The sequence below is a fragment of the Hermetia illucens genome, chromosome 4 (genome assembly GCF_905115235.1).
Source record: "Hermetia illucens chromosome 4, iHerIll2.2.curated.20191125, whole genome shotgun sequence".
NCBI lineage: Eukaryota > Metazoa > Arthropoda > Insecta > Diptera > Stratiomyidae > Hermetia > Hermetia illucens.
The window spans coordinates 140642409-140661113 of record NC_051852.1 but is presented as its reverse complement, the minus strand read 5'-3'; the positions used below and the strand labels follow the sequence as shown (position 1 = coordinate 140661113).

At 43.3% G+C, this 18705-nt stretch overlaps 1 protein-coding gene across 4 annotated transcripts in view; it reads right to left on the bottom strand.

The window, feature by feature from the left end:
* Window positions 1-1505: 1505 nt before the first annotated feature.
* LOC119655506 (facilitated trehalose transporter Tret1-like) overlaps window positions 1506-18705 on the bottom strand; it is a 40129-nt gene continuing 22929 nt past the window's right edge. For 3 of the 4 annotated variants that reach the window (XM_038061411.1, XM_038061409.1, XM_038061410.1), the window contains exons 2-8: window positions 9405-9635; window positions 3267-3402; window positions 3012-3197; window positions 2834-2953; window positions 2601-2770; window positions 2231-2538; window positions 1506-2070 (exon numbers count right to left, since the gene is read on the bottom strand). In XM_038061411.1, the coding sequence (XP_037917339.1) occupies window positions 1596-2070; window positions 2231-2538; window positions 2601-2770; window positions 2834-2953; window positions 3012-3197; window positions 3267-3402; window positions 9405-9635 (1626 nt within the window). In that variant the 3' untranslated portion in view covers window positions 1506-1595. Of the gene's footprint in view, window positions 2071-2230; window positions 2539-2600; window positions 2771-2833; window positions 2954-3011; window positions 3198-3266; window positions 3403-9404; window positions 9636-9716; window positions 9738-18705 lie in introns of those variants that run through there. The other variant, XM_038061412.1, reaches the window with a different exon arrangement.

Here is an 18705-nt window from a genome sequence, read left to right as displayed (position 1 = left end):
ATGCTTACCTCAAAAGCAAATCCAGAGAAACCGCTCTCCACGAGGTAATCGGCACGATTGACCGGTCAATCCAGTGGAAGCAGAATACTATAGCTGCCTTTCTGGATATAGAGGGAGCATTCAACAACTTTAGTAACAACGTCATCAAGGAAGCCTTAACCAGTATGGGATTGGAAGGGTTTATTATGCATTGGATAATATTCATGCTAAAAACCAGGATAATCCAGTCGGATCAGGGAGGCAGCCATTCGTCCAGAAAGAGCATTGGGAGAGGTCTGCCTGTGGGCGACAAGATGCGGATTCGGCATAAATTCAACCTAAACAGATATTATTTACCACCAAGCGAAGGGTGTCCGAATTTCAACTACCGCGGCAAAGACTGTTTCTTTCCTCCAATTTAAAATATCTTGGTGTAATCATGGATCCGAACCTAAATCGTAGATTGAACATAGAATGCGGGTTAAGAAGGCTTGTAGAGCCTTCTTTACCTACAAGAGGACCTTTGTAAACAAATGGGGTCTCTGGCCGAGCTACGGTTCATCTCATCCTAAGGTCCGGCTCTATTGTGTGGTGGCGGAATCCGAGCAAAAAGTTCAATAGAACGATGTTTAATAGGATTCAGAGAACCGCGTGTGCAGGTGTTACCGGAGCTCTGCAATCCTGACCGACAGATGGTCTGAATATACTCCTAGACCTCCACATTAAATACGTTGTAGCGCGCAGTGCCGTTAGATTTCGTGAGTGAAGATATTGAACAGCGAAGCCCAATGGCCATAGTAACATCATAAATAAAGTACTTCGGGATACACACAGTATATCCTAGTCGGACGGTCTGCCAGATTTCGCTAGTATATTCCAAGCGGAAGTACTGGCGATACTGGAAGCCTGGCGATTGCTGGGGCATGATCCGATCACCAAGTGTAATATAGCCATTCTGACCGGCCGCCAAGCGGCCATTAAGGCCTTGTACTCAGTAGCGCCGACATCCGCAAAACAGTCGGCATATTCAAGATCAACCAAGCTCCGCTAGGATCCCGGTTTTAGGAAAATAGAGGGGTCTGAGCGGTCTAACAGATTGAACAGACGAGGCTCTGCTTTTGGTAGTCCTTCGGCAGGTACAGTCTGTGCTCCGCTGGCGAGTGTCAAGGTTGGTGTCATAGTAAGGATTATCCGATCACGGTGGCTCTTGTGGCAGACGCGTGCAAATGCATCCAAGGTTAGGGCTATCAGCACGGGGTACTGGCCTATAGGAGACCATGCCGCCAGACTTGGCATATCCTGTGAAGAAGAGGGAGATCGCCTCAGGCACTTTCTTTGGGATTGCCCAGCTCTAACTAGAGCCAGGTGAATCATTCCTTGAGGACCTCAGATAGACATTTAGCGGCAAGGTGGGTGCAAGGCGTTTGAAAGAAGAACTCTCCGATGAATTTTCGACCCCCTACAGGAGTATGTCCATGCTTTACCTTCCCGGATGAGGACGAGGTGTTAAATGAATAAAATGCAAATAAAATATCATGAAATGAATGTATTAAATATTAATACTTTTAGCTTACATAATCTAACCACTAACGTACAAGCACCATACAAAATGTAAATTATCGCGTGAAAAATCTTTCAATTTCACTAAAACTTTTACCAAATGTTTCAGGTAGGAAAATATACGCGTAAGCAACCCCTAGAAAGCTAGTGGTTGCGAATAAATAGAAAATACCCTGTACACCAAAAAGGTCCATAGTAAATGGGAATACTTTCACAACTGCAAACATCATCACATAAGCAACTGAAATAACGAAGCCACCCAGCTTTCCTTTGACTTCGGTGGGCAAGACTTCACCAATGAGGGTCCATGGAATCACCAAAATTCCAAGAGCACCCATGCACACGTAGGCAAGTAGACATATCAGGAGGAACAAGTCGTCGGATTTTCCTGGCAGGACTCCGGTGTCTTTGATATGCTTTTGATCGATTAGCTCCATGTAGTACATGTAGAGTCCGGCAGTGAGGGTGCTTATTGTCATTCCTAGTCCTGAGATAATCATTAATGGACGACGTCCAAATTTTCTGGAACATCTGAATTGGAATTAAATGTGGAAGTTAGTATGTGGTTTTATATGTAGGTCTGGAGGTCGAGTGTGATACATAGATTAGACTTTACTTATTAAAATTGTACTTTGTTGGAAAAAAGTTGGTTTGTCTTTTTAATCCTGAAAATTAGTTTTAGTTTGCTTACCCAGACGCCACGATTGACATGATAAATCGTATCGCTCCAAGCAATAGTAAGGCACCATATTCGTCGAGTCCCTCGCCAAAATTGCCACCGATTTTCAAAAACAAATTGACGGCATAAAATATAATTACGTAGGCCCCAGACAGTTGTTGAAATAGGAACAAGAAAAGTAGCATCAAAAGTGGCTTATACACTCTAGGTTCTAAGTAAATACTGAATCCGCTTTTCGGTTGCACTTGGTCTTTGTTGACGGGTTGATACCCTTGTCCTTGCTTCGATTCGATTATCGTTGAAAGATGATATTCACTGACCTGGAAAGGACATGAAATGAGTGTGTAGGCCGCATTTAGAGAATGGGGGATTGACTGTTTACCCTTGCGTCTTTATAGATCCATCTGATCGACCTTCTGGCCAGATCCAACTGATTCTCACGGAAAGTTATTACCCAATAAGGTGATTCGGGCAAAAGTAGAAGGCAAAAGATACTAGCTCCGCTAATTCCAGCAAAGATGAACGCAATAGTTCGCCAGGTGAAAAATAAACCTAAAAGTCATTTTAGATATAATCATATAGTAATTATCGGTGATATTGCTCTGAATCCCTTACTTAGAAAGCAAGTTAATAATATTCCAAAGGACACGAATACACTGTTCAATCCCAAAAGCATTGGCCTCATTTTAGGATGCGTTACTTCACTGGTGTACACCAACGCCACGGTTGTCAGTCCTGGAAAACCAAATATAATTAAATAAAGAGACCCTTTAAAGAAAATAGGCTCTGGTACCTGCAGATGCCCCAGCTAATACTCGTGCAATATAAATTGTATATATTCCTTTGGCTGTGCCGATAAGTAACCAGCAAGCGAAAAATGGGATGCAAGTTGCAATTAGTAAAGCTTTACGTCCGAATCGGTCCATCAGGGGCCCAACCGCCAAGGAACCAAGTGGTAACGATATTGTGACTAAACTTGCTGAAAAGATCGATAGGAATTTAAGGTACCCAAAGTGTCATGGCTTTCATATATTTTTCGATAAATTACCTATCCAAGATGCTTCATGTTTTGTGATTGGGATTGGGCTTGACGGCTCCTGCAGTTGAGGTAATAATATCGCGGAATAAGCCATGTTTATTCCAGCTGGGATGACAGTTAAGCACGCAATCACAGATGCAATTATCTGAAAGGATAAATGAATCTTGAAAAAATTTCTAAGTGGGAAGTTTATTTTGGTAGTATTCCGGCTAAGAAATAGATTGGCCATTCAATTATCAGTACTGCCTGGGTCTCCCTATTCCACTGCTGGAAATTTCAGTCGATACTAGAGCAATTAGCGAGCAAAATAAGATACTTTCGCAGAACATTCATCACAGGGTACATCAGGGGAGCTCAGTATTGTCGAAATTGCTTGCCAGTGAGTGAGTTCAGTGAGTTTGACTTCAAAAAGACAAGTGCCTTTGGTGATTTGACAAATGTGTTTGCCCCATTATCTTCACAATGATGAGACATGGGTTGATTTTCATACGCAGAAAGGATCACAATTGTCTGCATGAACATTTCTTGAGACACAGTTTTGAGATTAGGTAGATAGTGCTATCTACATATTTAGTCGACGATTCTCCCTTCTGCGTCCGGAAAGCGGAAGAGAAAGGCACGGCAAAAGGAAACTGCAACCACTAAAGAGAGGAGATTACAGACTCTACAATGCTTGTCAAAACCCTCTCCTCCGCCTTTACCATGAAATGCCTAAGAAAGAGAAGTTGGTAATGTGAATGTAGCGGATCTAATATCAGTAAGTGAAAACACCGTGAATTTTGGATAAACGTTGGCTCCTCCAATACATTCGTTCCAATTTCCTAATTCCCATCCTGACAATCGATCAATTTAATTCTCCTTTTTATAATTTTGTGTACAGAACCCTATCACCGCGCACCTTTTCTCAAAACTCTAACACCCAGGCTTGCTTATGCTGCATATTATTAAATGCATTTCCAACGTTTGCCAACGTACCTTATTGGATTGAATTTGGAAATTGGGAAGTTCGGCAGTTTTTGCTATTGTCAATAGGGTCAAGTTCAGGGTCGGGGTCAACCAAGGCAACATTAGCGGGACGTGGACTGGCTGGGGTAGGTGGAACAATGATCAGCTGGCCAGAGAGACTGAAAACAAGCAAGCGCCTATCGACGCAACACTTCGGTGGAGCCTCAGCATTTGCGGCCAATTTGGCAACTTTTTTCAGGTTTTGAGATAGCTCTTGTCTTCTTGATTGTCTCCGGCTACTCAGAATGGTGGTTATCGTCCAACTCTTTAAGTCATCACAAGTATTTCAGTCGACGTTACAGAGAGGAACTGCGAAAGAATGATAATGGGATCATCCAGTTCATGAATGCCAGCAAGGACAAATCCACAAACGTGGAGGGTTTCAACTTGATATTCGAACTGGACCAAAAGAGTCTGAATGCGCTCAGGGGAAGTCACCATACGGTTCCTAGATAGACTGAACTTCAGTCATATCAGGAAACTGTAGGGCATCATCTCCATTTTGAGAGCGAAGAACAATGATCGTCTTCGACTTACACACCGCTCTCCGACAATGGAGCTGCGCGCGGAGAATAGTGCATACAGGGGCGGAACCCTCGTATGGGGGCTCATGCTGGTGAAGGGACTATAGAGTGAATCCTACTTGCTAGTAACTGCTCCTACACCTTCCAAGGTACAAGCGGAAGAAAGGGAAGCCGGAGACGTGAACGTAACTGACTTGATGCCAGTTCGAGTGATCGAATCTATGCAAACCGGACACCGCAAACCAATCAAGGTGCTAAGTTGAAAACAGACGAATGAGATGAGGTTTTTTATGGATGAGGACATGGAAACTGCGGTACCACCAAATGCGGCTTTTCTCAGAGAATTCGAACACGAGCGAATCGACTCTCTGGCGGTACGGTGTGGGGGAAACCCCGTCACACGCCGACTGCCGCATAAGCTTCTAACTGTTTTCCATAACACAATAGACTAAGTTTATGTCGAGAAACATAAAGATTGATCAAGTCAACCTGCAGCATGCCAAAACTCTCTCCTACCTGTTGGCAGCGAGAACGACAAAGCTGCCGCATTTCCACATCTTTCTGGTGCAAGAGCCGTGGGTTCGATTTAACAGACATTGGATCAGTAAAGGGAGCTAGGATCTTCTACGATGAAAGATCCATAAGACCGAGAGCTTACGTCTTGATGTCAAGACGATTAGAGTGAACTATGCTGAGGCAGTACTGTTCCCAGGATTTAGCTACGGTCATCATACTATACCAGATAAATGGCGAGAGGAAAAACATCATAGTTGCCTCCGCTTATTTACCCTATGATTCTTTGTATCCTCCACCGACGCAAGAGCTTAGGGATCTGGTGGCGTACGCAGAATCAAGTGGTCTCAAGCTCTTAATAGTTTGCGATGTGAATGCTCAACATATTTGTTGGGGCAGTAGCAAATGAAATCCAAGACGAAAAAAGCTATTTAATTTCATCACTTCAGCTGGTCTTATGACTGCATACGTAGGGTGCGCCCCTACTTTCGTGGGACCGAGAAGAAGTGTTACAGTTGATTACACACTGGTGAGTGCTAGACGAGGTCTCACTGTCAGATCACCGATACCTAGAATTCAATCTGACTATTGCGGGCGAACAGTTTACAGAACAAAGACGGAACCCTAAGAAAACGGATTGAACAAAGTTCAATGAAGTACAGTTCCCTAGGCGATTAAGGACTCCTTTGGCGCTGGAAGATGAATTGAAAACTTTGAGCTCCATACTTTTAGAGTGCTATGAAGAGGCTTGTCCTATTTACCGAGGCCAAAGCGGTAAAACGATTCCTTTGTGGAGCCGGGAACTGCAAAAACTGGAGGAGCACTTAGAGCGACCTCTAAGAAATATTTTTCGAGGATGTCTCTGGGCTACATGCCTTCCTCTCGGCAAAAGGTTAAAGTAGTCTTCATATTGAAACCTGGGAAAGATGACTATTCTTATCCAAAGAACTTCAGACAGATCAGCTTGACTTCATAATTGCTGACAGGTTTCGAGAGACTGGTGGAGCGTCACATTCGTGGAAACGCACTTGGGTCGCACCCACTTAGTGAAAACCAACATGCTTACCAGCGTGGAAAGTCCTGTGAGTCTGCTCTTCATTCTTTGGTCACAAAGAATGATGAATAATGAGTATGCGATGGGGGTGTTCGTGGACATTGAAGGGGCATCAAAAACTTTGTGATGCTGCCAGAGAGCATGGTGTTGATGATGCTTTAATTAAGTGGACCCATGTTATGCAGATTGATTGCTGTGCGCTGAGGTGGGTGTCGATCGCTATCTGACTGCAGAAGCAACGAAGAGCTGCCCCCAAGAAGGTGTGCTTTTGCCACTTCTGTGGAGTATGTTGATCGACTCACTACTATGCGAACTGCAAAATTTGCCAATACACACTGAAGCGTATGCTGATGGCGTGGCTGTGCACAACGTGCCGTTAATTTGATGGACAGTTAGTGCCTCAGACATGGTCTTTCAGTTAATCCAAATAAAACCACAATGGACTGGATGGACTTTGCCTCCCTCCGATGAGGGATACTACTCTTCAACTCTCCGAAGAAGTGAAATATCTGGGGACTCTAGATAAAAAAATTCTTTGGAACAAACATGTAGAGGTAAAGATGAAACGAGCTCTCACAGCTTATGGGCTGTGCAAAGGGACCTTTGTCTCGCCATGGGCACTCAAGCCTCATGTGGTAATGGGAATATACGTATCCATCATTAGGCCAATATTCGTATATGCATCCGTAGTGTGGTGGGTTAAGGTGAAACAAAAAGGTTTTCACCGTAAACTAGCCGCACTGCAAAGAACTGTGTGTCTGGATATCACTGGTGCCATGAGCACGACATCCGGCGCAACTCTGAATACACTTCTCAATTTTCAGCACCTGTATATATTTATTCAAAGCACTGCAATGAGAGCAGCCCATAGACTAATTCGATTAGATCTATGGGAAACAACGGATGGGGGGGGGGGCACAGAGCATTAGAGGATACATCTGTTTGGTAGAAGATATGAAGTTACCTTGATGCGTAGAGAGAACTGGGAAGTCCCAGAGGAATGCGTGGCGGGATATGCGGAAGTCTTCTACATCGATGGCTCAAAAAGAGAAGAGGGTTCTGGAGCCGGAGTTTACCTCTCGAATAAAAGCGAGAAGTGGTCTTTTCCTTTGGGGCAATTTCAACGGTTTTTCAAGCCGAAGTTTATACGATCTTAAGGCGGCAAACTGGTTGATTGTCGAGCAGTTGAAGGGGAGGCGTATCGCAATCTGCAGTGATAGCCAAGCTGCATTGAGGGCCTTTAGTAATCCTTTGATCACCTCGAAAATCGTTCAGGAATGCAGAAACCGTTTGGACTCTATCTCTAGTTTCAATACGGTGTAACTACTCTGAGTGCCTGGTCACTGTGGCGTAGAGGGAAATGAAATCTCGGACGTTTTAGCGAAAGAGGACCGGAACCAGCAATTGGAGTATCAGTAGCATTGGCTAAGTCTGTTTTCAAAATTTGGGAAGAAGCTTCCCACAATGACAGGTGGCAGAGCTTAAATGCTGCTCGACACACCAAACTTTGCCTGCCAGAACCGAAAATGCGTACCGCAAAGTTTATCCTGTCGAAAAGCAGGAGGACTTGCAGGAGTATTGTGGGAATTCTGACAGGCCATAATTCACATATGTTCAGAATAGGAATTACTCAAGGTGATACATTTCCCTCCTATAATGAGGGAGCGGAATCCACGGAGCATCTCCTATGTGAATGCCCCGCATATGGACGCATCAGGCATCAGATCTTTGGTGCCGATAGTCTCCAGTTGGGTAGCGAGTACAAGAGGCCAACACGGCCTGAGTGCTCAGAAGCTGTAGCTTTTCCCCACCAAACACACACACAAGCTATGCAGACGATATTGACATTCTGGCTTGACCTAAATTGTATGACATGACATATGCGGTATAGAAGTCACAATTCATTACCACCTCGTCAATAGAAGATATTAATATTCTGGTAAGAGGTATAACCCTCTGGTGGTATAGAAATCCCTTACCACTTCGTCAATCAAACTTTGAAGAATCTGAGCCATATTTTTAATTCAAGGAATCCAGATGGTGCCGTGTTTTCGGTCTTATATGCACATATTTCAAGAAGAGATGTGTAGCGATTCCAGGCAAGTCTTTAGGGAGTACCGTCCCCCAATTATATCAGTGTTCTACACGCAACTCATTTAAGATAACCTTGACTACGTTCTGGAAGATATCTGATACTGGAGATCTAGCATAGCTCGACAAATTTTTTTACCAAAAACCAGAGACCAAATAGCATCCAAACCTAAATAACAAATAAGGATCATCACCTTTGCATCCCTTCAATTCTAAGACGTGAAATATTTCGGTTTATACCCGTGTTTTCTTTGCTAGAGTCTATGATTTTCATTGGAATACTTGGCATGAGATGAAAGTGATAGTGGTCTATCAAGAAATGGTAACACTTTCATTTCTGGTACGCTGGTATGCCAAGCAAGCAAGACCGACTAATAAGTTGGTCTTTCATAATGGCACGCATAAAACTTTAGGCAAGGCTAATCTTTCCAGGGTCGCGAATGGAGCTGTTTAAAATTGGCGACGCTAGTGCGTAAAGGAGGCAGCTTTGTCTCATTTAGATATCTAAAGCAATATAATGTATATTTGAATAAGCAATCCAAAAGGGCTGCTACTAGATATCATGTACTTTTGCAATGTAAATTTAGTTTTAGACTATCTAATCTAGCTTTATGATTTCCTAGAAAATGGACGAAATACTCTATACCGCCACATACCACATATGGGAGTATCTAGAGTTGACATATTTAATTGTTCTGTTTCATTGGATGTTGGCACATGACAGTAAACTGTGAAATATCTATTTAAATACGAAAGGCTGCGCATACCACATGATCGCTTATCAAGCCATCCATCAAATAAAAATGTTTTCCTAAGCCTGAATAAGCGAATGTAAATCATAATCCAAATACGGCCAACCTCTATTTCTGGTGAAGAAAAATCTATTTTTAAACGAAAAGTATATAATCAAACCAAAGGAAAAAAATCGCACAGATTTAATAAGATTATCACTTTATTTACCTGTGGTACGGCATCGGTCCATTTAATGTTTTTCGCGAGATCTTCAAGATTGCTGGTTGTCTCTCTGTCATCTGAACGATTTACAATAAATGACGATGCATCCGATACAGCATCTTCATTTTTATCACATTGTAGAGAAGTACTTCCAAATATTCGTACAGTTTTCGGATTGTCATTAATAAGAGCCGCCGACGCTCCGGTTTGTGTAAAATTACTATCAACAGCCTTCATCTGCAAATGATTATCGTAAATAAGAAATGAGAAGTGACAAATTATTATTATTTATTGAGAATAGAAAAATAAATTTCTTACATTTGCCTGAAATGTGATTGACGATATATTGGGTAGGTTATTGAGTAAATGCCTTTTTGTTCAGAAATAAACTGAGAACGGATTTTACTATGAATTCTGCATTTCAAGCTTAAAATAGCACACAAGGTCAGACCACGTCAATTTAGAAGAAATGCAACAGCAACTACTGAATTAAAAAAAAAATACAAATTCAAACCAGAAATAGCGTAAAGAGTGTAAAACAAAGCCTTATTAAAGTCGGTTCATTGTTTGCCTGTATATCACACCTATTTTTCTAGGAAACGGTTATACCAATTGACCCGAAATTTTGTGGTAAGGTTCGACTTGAGAACATCCATACATGCAATGATTTTAAGGGGGGTTCTCATACATGCAAAAGGGGGTAAAATCATCACTCCTCATCATCCACCCCTCCCACTCGCTGCCTTTCTAACAAATCTCAAAATTAAGACTGGCTTCGAAAAGTACTAATCGAGACCTTTCATCTGATACCCAACATGACTATATTCAGTGAAAAAAAAATGTGCACCCCCCTTTTGCAAGTATGGGGACCCCCCGCCCCCCTTAATCCTAACGTAGAAGGATATCACTTACTGCATATTTGGGCTTTCAAAATTCCCACCTTCTCACAAAATTTCGTGTCAATCGCTATAGCCGTTTTTGAGAAAAGTGCGTGTGACAGACAGACAGACATTATTCGAATCCTAAATGCCTGCTATGCAGAGAAACACAAGAGGGTAACGTCGATCATATTACAGGCAGTTAAAGTGTCCGGCGTTTAAAAAGGCGATTTCAGCTTTTCGTAAATGAAGTTCCAACAGCTGAATTTAAACCCTTGCCAGGCAGCTTAGGAGCTGCTCTTTCAAAGTGTGCTGGAAAATGAAATTGACGTTGCCATTATATGCGAATATTACCAAGACTTCCACAGTGGTGTTTTTGTATCAGACAGAAGCGGCAGAGCAACAATCCGGATTTGCGGAAACCTTCTTCTTTTTCTTCAGCCTTTGTCCCGTTCACAAGCGGGGTCGGCTCGTCGTGATCGGTTTCGCCATTTAGCTCTATTGAATGCCTGATCTGGGTGCAATCTAGAGGCTTTTAAATCCCCATCCAGCGTATCAAGCCATCGTTGTTCAGGCTTGCCTTTTGGTCGTTTATCATCGACTTCAATGTTTAGACCAATCTTGCCAAGTGAATCCTCGTTAGCACGAATTGCGTGACCATACCAGCGAAGACGTCTCTCCCGCAGTTTTTCCACGGTGCAACCCCATATCGATCATGGATATCCTCATTTCTGATGTGATCAAAACGTATCACGCCACTACTCCAACGCAACATCTTCATCTCCATAACCGCAAGACGCCGTTCATTACCTTTTATAGTTGGCCAACACTAGGAACCATAGAGATTGACAGGACGGGTGACATTAAGGTAGATTTTAGATATGAGGCGTTCGTTGATACGTCAATCACAAAGAACATCAGTTGTAGAACGTCACTTCTAGGTTGGGTTAATACATGAAGCAATTTCATAACGCAGTTCTCTGACCCAAGATATTTAAATCGCTCAGTTCTGGGCAGATCACTGCCACTGACAGTGATTGTGCCTGTTTGATGGGGATCGATCATCAAAAACTCAGTTTTATTCAGATTCAATCTGAGACCGTGTTACATGAGGCGATCATTCCATTTTTGGACAAGTTGCTCGAAATCATTTTTACTACTAGACGCTAGGAAAACATCATCTGCATAAAACAGTGTATAAGGCGTTGAACATTGGTCAACATATTCACCTGATTTAGCTCCGTGCGACTTCTGGCTATTCCCCATACTTAAAAAGCCGTTAATCGACACACCCTCTGAAAGAAATACCTGGAACCGACTATGTGGCTTGCATCGAAGACAGGAAAAACCGCTGGCATATGTTAAATGTGTAGGGTCTGGAGGCGATTACTTTGAAGGGGAAAAAAATTAATTAATTTAAATTGGTCTTATTTTTTAGACACAGTAGTATGTTCGTTCAAAACTTAGTCGGGAAACAGCCGAAGTCTCTTATGGAACAGACGCCAATCAATGGCATTCTAAACACTCACCTGGACATGTTTTATGGTGGAACAAAGTTGCATTTTCTTTTCGACAAATAAGTACTCTCCCATATATGTTACCGCAAGACCAGGACCTGAGTCCAAGAATTTATAAGCTTAATGCCGTGATAGATCAAAATGTATATAGACGCGTTTTTAACAGGAAACTCCGCGTAGCACACGTATCGGGACCAGTAGTATAGCGACACTATTATATAATATAATATGTTGGACAATTTAAGAGAAACACCATTTGTTGGCCTCACCTAATCATTTTCGTCCTTGTAATGAACTATTAATATCTACTATCTGCGGAACCAGCAAATTTGACGACCTAGGAAGGAAACATCCAGCCCTCACAAATCTGTCGATAATTGCCGATTACTTGGCACTAAAGAAAGGAGGCTGAGGCCTGGCGATTTTCGACATCTCAAAGTAATTGCACCACTGGATCGCTACCAACTTGAACATACCAAAGGCATAATTGTCGACTCGGCAATAAAAATCTTTACGAATTTGGATCTAGTAACCTCATTCCATTAGACCCCGGTTGCGAAAGAGGACATTTCCAAGACGGCAGTAACAACGCCATTCGGGCTCAATCAGGCCCGGGAAGGAGGTAGTTCCCCTCTTGGCTCTATCTTTCCATTTTTTTTCTTTTAGCTTTTGAACCGCCATCAAGTCTTTTCAGCGCTTCATGGATTCGAAAGAGGATCTGAGACACGTACAAATTGTTCCGGGGCGTCTTTGGAATAATTGTAAATGTACCGAAATGTGGTTTTTGGAGCCTGTAAAACAGAATACTTAGGAGTTTACTATTTCAAGAAATTCGAAGTTTTTCCGAGACATTTAAGAATGCAGCCGTTGACTATTTTCCGAGTTTGTGATCTTGATTTTTTAGCCCCCCACTCAACTACTTTAGAGTGGATATCAAAGTTTAACCTAAGGCTGCTTCGAAAAGTGCTAATCAAGACCCACACGTTGTGCGTATAAACCGATGTAAACCATTTTTACTAAGACTTGATTTTACGAAAAAGCTTATACTTTAGGGAGGGACTTCTTGATCGATTAGAGAAAGAAGGAAGATTTTATTATTTTTAGAGTAAGTGAAAGCAACATACAAAAGTTAAAAGTACCAGTATTTTCATCAGAGATATCATCCTTCCTAATAATGCCAGGCAGGTTTGACAAAGAATAGAGCAGAGGCTTTACAGTCGGAAGCCTCTATGCACTATTCATATGATACAGATATCTTTTGTATACAACCTTGAGGAGGGTATGATTTGGAAAAAATTATGTTTGGGATAATGTAAATGTGGCGAAATGTGGTTTGAACACTAAGATCAATTTGAAGAACGGCGATGAGACACCTACTGTAAGTAATCTGTGATGAAAATAACTCTTCTCGCCCACTATGGGAAGAACCAACCTTCCTGGTTAATAACCGACATTGACACAGACATTGGACATAGACATTGGAATTGAACGAAGGTTATCTTTCTGGTGCGAAAAGACGTTACAAAATTTATCGTAGGAAGCATCTTGCCATCCACAGTAGCATTAGGCACTTTAGGCAGGGTGCAGGTTTATCAGTCTAGACGTCCAATGGAATGTCGAAAATAAAACCTACCCTCTACGATCAATGTTAAAGATTTCACCAGAGATATCGACATTGTTACCGTAAACAATCAGCTAGACCTGTTAGTTACGCTTGAACAGTCCCCAGTACAACCGGCCGCTCTGGATTTGAAAGACGTTGAGACCCAAATTTTGAAATATTTTTGTATTTGAGCATTTATGAAAAATGTTTTTTATCGATGAAGATGCGCTTACTGCCTAGATGGACTGTGTGGCAACCGTTGGCCAGACGCATTAACCCATACATGTATCGCCGATGGCCGAATCATTTTCCAATCGACTCCAACGGTCCAAACTGACAGACCAGACGCATTCTATACAAGTTTCGGCCGCCGGTTAACTGAGGAATGTTTTTGTATAACTGACAGGTCAACTTGATCGTCTATGGCGAGCATAACAATAATGGGCCGATTTTCGAGCCAAAAGAGTATCACTCTCAGATCAAACAGCCGAATATGGTGTAGCACTTTTGACTCGAACTGAACTTCCCGGTTCCCACGAGCAGCGACTACTCGTAAGTCATGGAATGCTACCTTAAATACTGCTTAAGTACTGAGGAAGAGAGTAAGTAGCTCTCGAAATACGTATTTACTAACTATTAAAATACAATATATATACAATATATAGGAGAAAGCTACCTAGTTTCATTTTTATTTAGAAGAACTACAAGCATTGGAACAATAACCACGTTTTATACATTTGCTAAAGAGCTATTTCATTTTCGACTTGATTTTCTATGTTGTTGTTACTTTGTGGAAGAATGAGATTCCTTAGGGTTTAATACCATTACCTCATCTCCCATTTCACAGTTGCCAGGATACTTTATTGTTTTGGGGTTTCTATCCATGAAGTTCCAGTTTTATTTGTGTCCACTCGCTTCGTACTTTATAACTTGCATAAAAAAGCCAAAAAATGATCTTTGTATTCCCCATCCAAGAACTGGCCACTTCTTAGGATACTTAACCTTAAGCTTCAATTTTCAAGTTTCAAAATTGGTTTATTAATACGACTCCATTTGGAGTTCCACTTATCAGTGAATTGCAACGTTCCCAGCCTTGCGACGAATCTTGGCCAAAAAAGGCATCGAAGCCTTAGGATCAAGCAGGATTCACTCAAAGCTCAAAGCGCAATTAAGCAATGAGAAAGACCCGAGGAACCAGGGGAAAAAAGTGGTATCATTATACAGGATGTCTTGTGAAGATTGCCCATGTACCTACGCAGGGCAATCCAAACGGCTAGTCAGCACTCGGGTCAAGGAACATTTAAACAAATCTGAGATAAAACAAGTCGGGAAACCGGAAGCTGGACGCTTCAGATACGAAAGGTTTTGTGTATTTCTTAGTACGTAGCACGTAATATATCCATATATTATGTGAGAGTATCCACTTTCGGGTGATATTGACATTCATAGTCTTCAATTTTCAAAGAAGCAACACATTTGAGGTAATATAACTTTGTTAGTAATAGTGCGATTTCCACCAAACTTGGTAAGATCATGCTCTATATTATAGCCTATATATGCCTATATGCAAAATTTCATGGTTCTAGGATGAACTTAAGGGGGGTTTCTAACCAATTACAAAAAGTTGTAGTAATATACTATTATTAACTTTATTTAAACAGATATCGGAATGGAAGGTATTTCGGAGCCCAGGCACCATATAGTGGCAGCCTCCTGATTTTTTTCAGATTTTTCGGTTTGGTAGTTTCTGAGAATGGCCCCCTTAAAGAAGTGATCACTTTAAACCTCCCTCGCTTCCCACCCTTCCAACGAATGTCAAAACTAAGATCGGCTTTGAAAAGTACTAATCGAGACCTTTAATTTGATACCCCACATGACTATATTTGATGAAAAAAAATTTTACACCCCCCTTTTGCATGTATGGGGACCCCCCCTTAAATTCGACCTAGAAGGATGTATTTCACTGTATGCGTGAGCGTTCACAGTTTCCACCTTTCTACCAAACTTGATGTCAATCGCTATAACCATCTCCGAGAAAAATGCGTGTGACGGACAGACAGACAGACAGACAGACAGACCTGTGAGGAGTGGCCAGATCTCCCATCAGGCGCGACCCCAGCTGGCGGATTGGGGCATACCTATTGATGTGTAAATATGTGTTCATGCACTTTTCTTTTCTGACTGTGCATGGGCTAGTGTTTGCTCATCTCTGGTGCGCGGACCAAAATGGCTATGGGAAGGATACCCAGAACATAAAACCACCATGGAAGACGAGAGAAGGAGGAAACTTACGGTGCAGGGGCTCGGAACCCCAGTACCGGCGGCTTTTGGGAGTGGGCAAGTGGGCTCCCGGTCGTCGATATCCCTCGACCGCAGTGCCTCGGTGGTGGACAACTTGGCCACCTTGGCATATAATGTTACAAGTGATTTGGATCTGGAGAAGGAAGTATTCAAGCGAAGTACGACCTTACCGAGAATACCAATAACAAGACCAAACAAAGATGAACTGAAGGCAGATCCTTGGACGATAAAAACCGTGACAACACCCACCGCATATGTGCAAGATGCTCGACAGCAGGAGGTGCTCCAGGAACAAGTAAGAGACCCCTTCAAAAGAAGCTCATCAACTTTGAGATCTCCACCAATGCCAAAGACGATGAAGGACAAAGTACAGGCAAGGTCAACAAACGCCAAAAGTGAAGGACCGTGTAAAAGGGGTAACCCTGCCGGGACTTATAGGGAACACAGTCCCGATCTGGAGGAATTACCCTTCACCCAGCTTGGGGCCAAAATAGTTGAGCTGTCCGAGTTTATCAAGGACAAGCACAACGTGCACCAAGCCATAAAGAACATGGTGAGGGCTATTAGAGTGCTCTACAATAGATCACAGGAGGAAAAGAATAATAAGGACACGCCGAACCCCGCTGTGCCAACAGTATCACAAGCGACCCAAGTGACGCCTAACCGTACTACCATCGAATTCCAGCGAAATAAGCGAGTACGTGAAAAAGAGGGGGATCCTGTAAATAATCAGCGGGCGCCTAAGAGAAAAAAAGGCGGACAGGACATCCTGAAAACCAACACCGACAGGCCAGAAGGAGGAAACCGTACAGCGAATCTAGGAAACTCGACCAGCGTTGCGAAGCCCAAGACCAGCGAAAACGATGGATGGACTAAAGTTACCAACAAAAAAGCGGAACGAAAAGCAAAAGTGCGAACTCGTCCAGATGTAATTGTTATCTCCAGTAAGGGCAATCTGTCCTACGCGGAGATACTCAAAAAGGTCAAAGCGGATCCCGACCTGAAAGATCTGAGCGGAAATGTAAACCGAATCCGAAGAACTCAGAAAGGGGATCTCATGTTCGAGCTGAAAAGGTCCAGCGTGGGCAAAACTGATGACTTTCGCACTCAAGTGAAAAACTCACTTGGGGAGAATGCCGCAGTGCGTGCCCAAAAACATGAGATCTATATATCATACAATGTAAGGATCTCGATGAAGTAATATCGAAAGAAGAAATTTGTACTGCCCTGAAGGAGCAATTCAAGTTGAAAGAACTCACCGAGGAGTCAGTTGTGGGCTTGCGAAAAGCCTATGGTGGTACTCAAACGGCCACAATACGAGTACCAGCGGAGGCAGCACAGATGTTGTTGGCTGCCGGAAGGGTTCGGATTGGATGGGTTGTCTGCCGTTTAAGGGAACAAATTTCACTGAAGAGGTGCTTTAAATGCCTTATGTTTGGGCACTTCGCGAAGGCATGCACCAGCAGCATTGATCGATCCGATCGATGCAGAAGGTGTGGGGAGAAAGGTCATATTGCCAGAGAGTGCAATAGGGACCCCAAATGCCTATTGTGCGAAGTAAAAGAGGGACAGGATAACCGGCATATTGCCGGAAGTAGTAAATGTCCGGAATTTAGGAAGGCGCTCACTGCAATGAGAAAATGAGGTTTATCCAAATAAACCTCAATCATTGCAGGGTCGCTCAGGATTTACTTGAGCAGGCCACGTTCGAATCTGAGATGGAAATCGCCATCATAAGCGAACCGTATAGACACCGTCACGGTGGCAGATGGGTCAAAGATTCGACTGGTGGAGCGGCGATATGGGCTTGCGGTCGACAGGCCATACAATGTACTGCAAGTCAAGCAGGCAGTGGCTTCGTGTGAGCGAAAATAAGTGGTGTATATGTATACAGCTACTACGCCCCGCCAAGTTTGACACTGTCTGAATTCGAGCAAATGCTTGATAATCTTGTTCTCGACGCGAGGGCACGTAGTCCAAAGGTGATTGCTGATGATTTCAATGCTTGGGCCCTTGAGTGGGGTAGTAGGGAATCAAATGCTAGGGGGCGCAGTTTATTAGAAGCTTTTGCGCAGATGGACATAGTTTTGGCCAACGAAGGTGCTGTAAACACCTTCCAGAAAGGGGGGTCAGGCTCGGTTGTAGACCTGACCTTTGTCAGCCCTTCGCTGGCGCGTGGTATGTCCTGGTGCGTCAGTGAACGCTACACCCACAGCGATCACCAGACAATCTTCTTTGAGACATGTGTCGAGCCACAGGCCAAAGAGCTATCATGCCCGAAACCGAGAAAGATTTCAGGCTGGTTTGCAAAATCTTTGGATGAGGAGACCTTCATAGAGATGTGGTTAGATCAGCCTGATAAAGCAGGCACCTCTACGGAAAGAGCCGTCCATCTGGCTCAATGCATTGCCAAAGCGTGTGACGCGTCCATGCCTAGAAGGTGTTCATTCCCCAGTAGAAGACCAAACTACTGGTGGAATGATGAACTAACCGGCCTTCGATCAGCCTGCCACCGAGCCAGAAGAGTGGCTCAGAGGGCGGTAGGTAGAGTCGAACAGGGACAAAACGAGCGCGCCTATAAGGCAGCCCGCAAAAACCTCAAGCTCGCCATCCAGCGAAGCAAGAGGGAGTGCTTTAAGGAGCTCTGCTCACAAGCGAACATAAACCCGTGGGGGAATGCCTACAGAATCGTGATGGGACGATTCAGAGGCCGTTCATCTCCGCAGATCACGTGCCCCACCCTCTTGCTAAAAATCATCCAGGGGTTATTCCCCCAGCAAGAGGAGAGCACCGACACATTCCAACCACTTCTGAATGTGGCGGCAATTCTGCCAGTCACCAGAGACGAGCTGTTGGATATCTGCGGTAGAATAGGAGACAACAAAGCGCCTGGCCTGGACGGAGTACCGAATAAGGCCCTTAAGCTTGCGGTGAAATCCAGACCGGACATGTTCGCTGAGTTGTTCGAAGCGTGCGTGTCCGAGGGGATATTTCCAGTGGTATGGAAG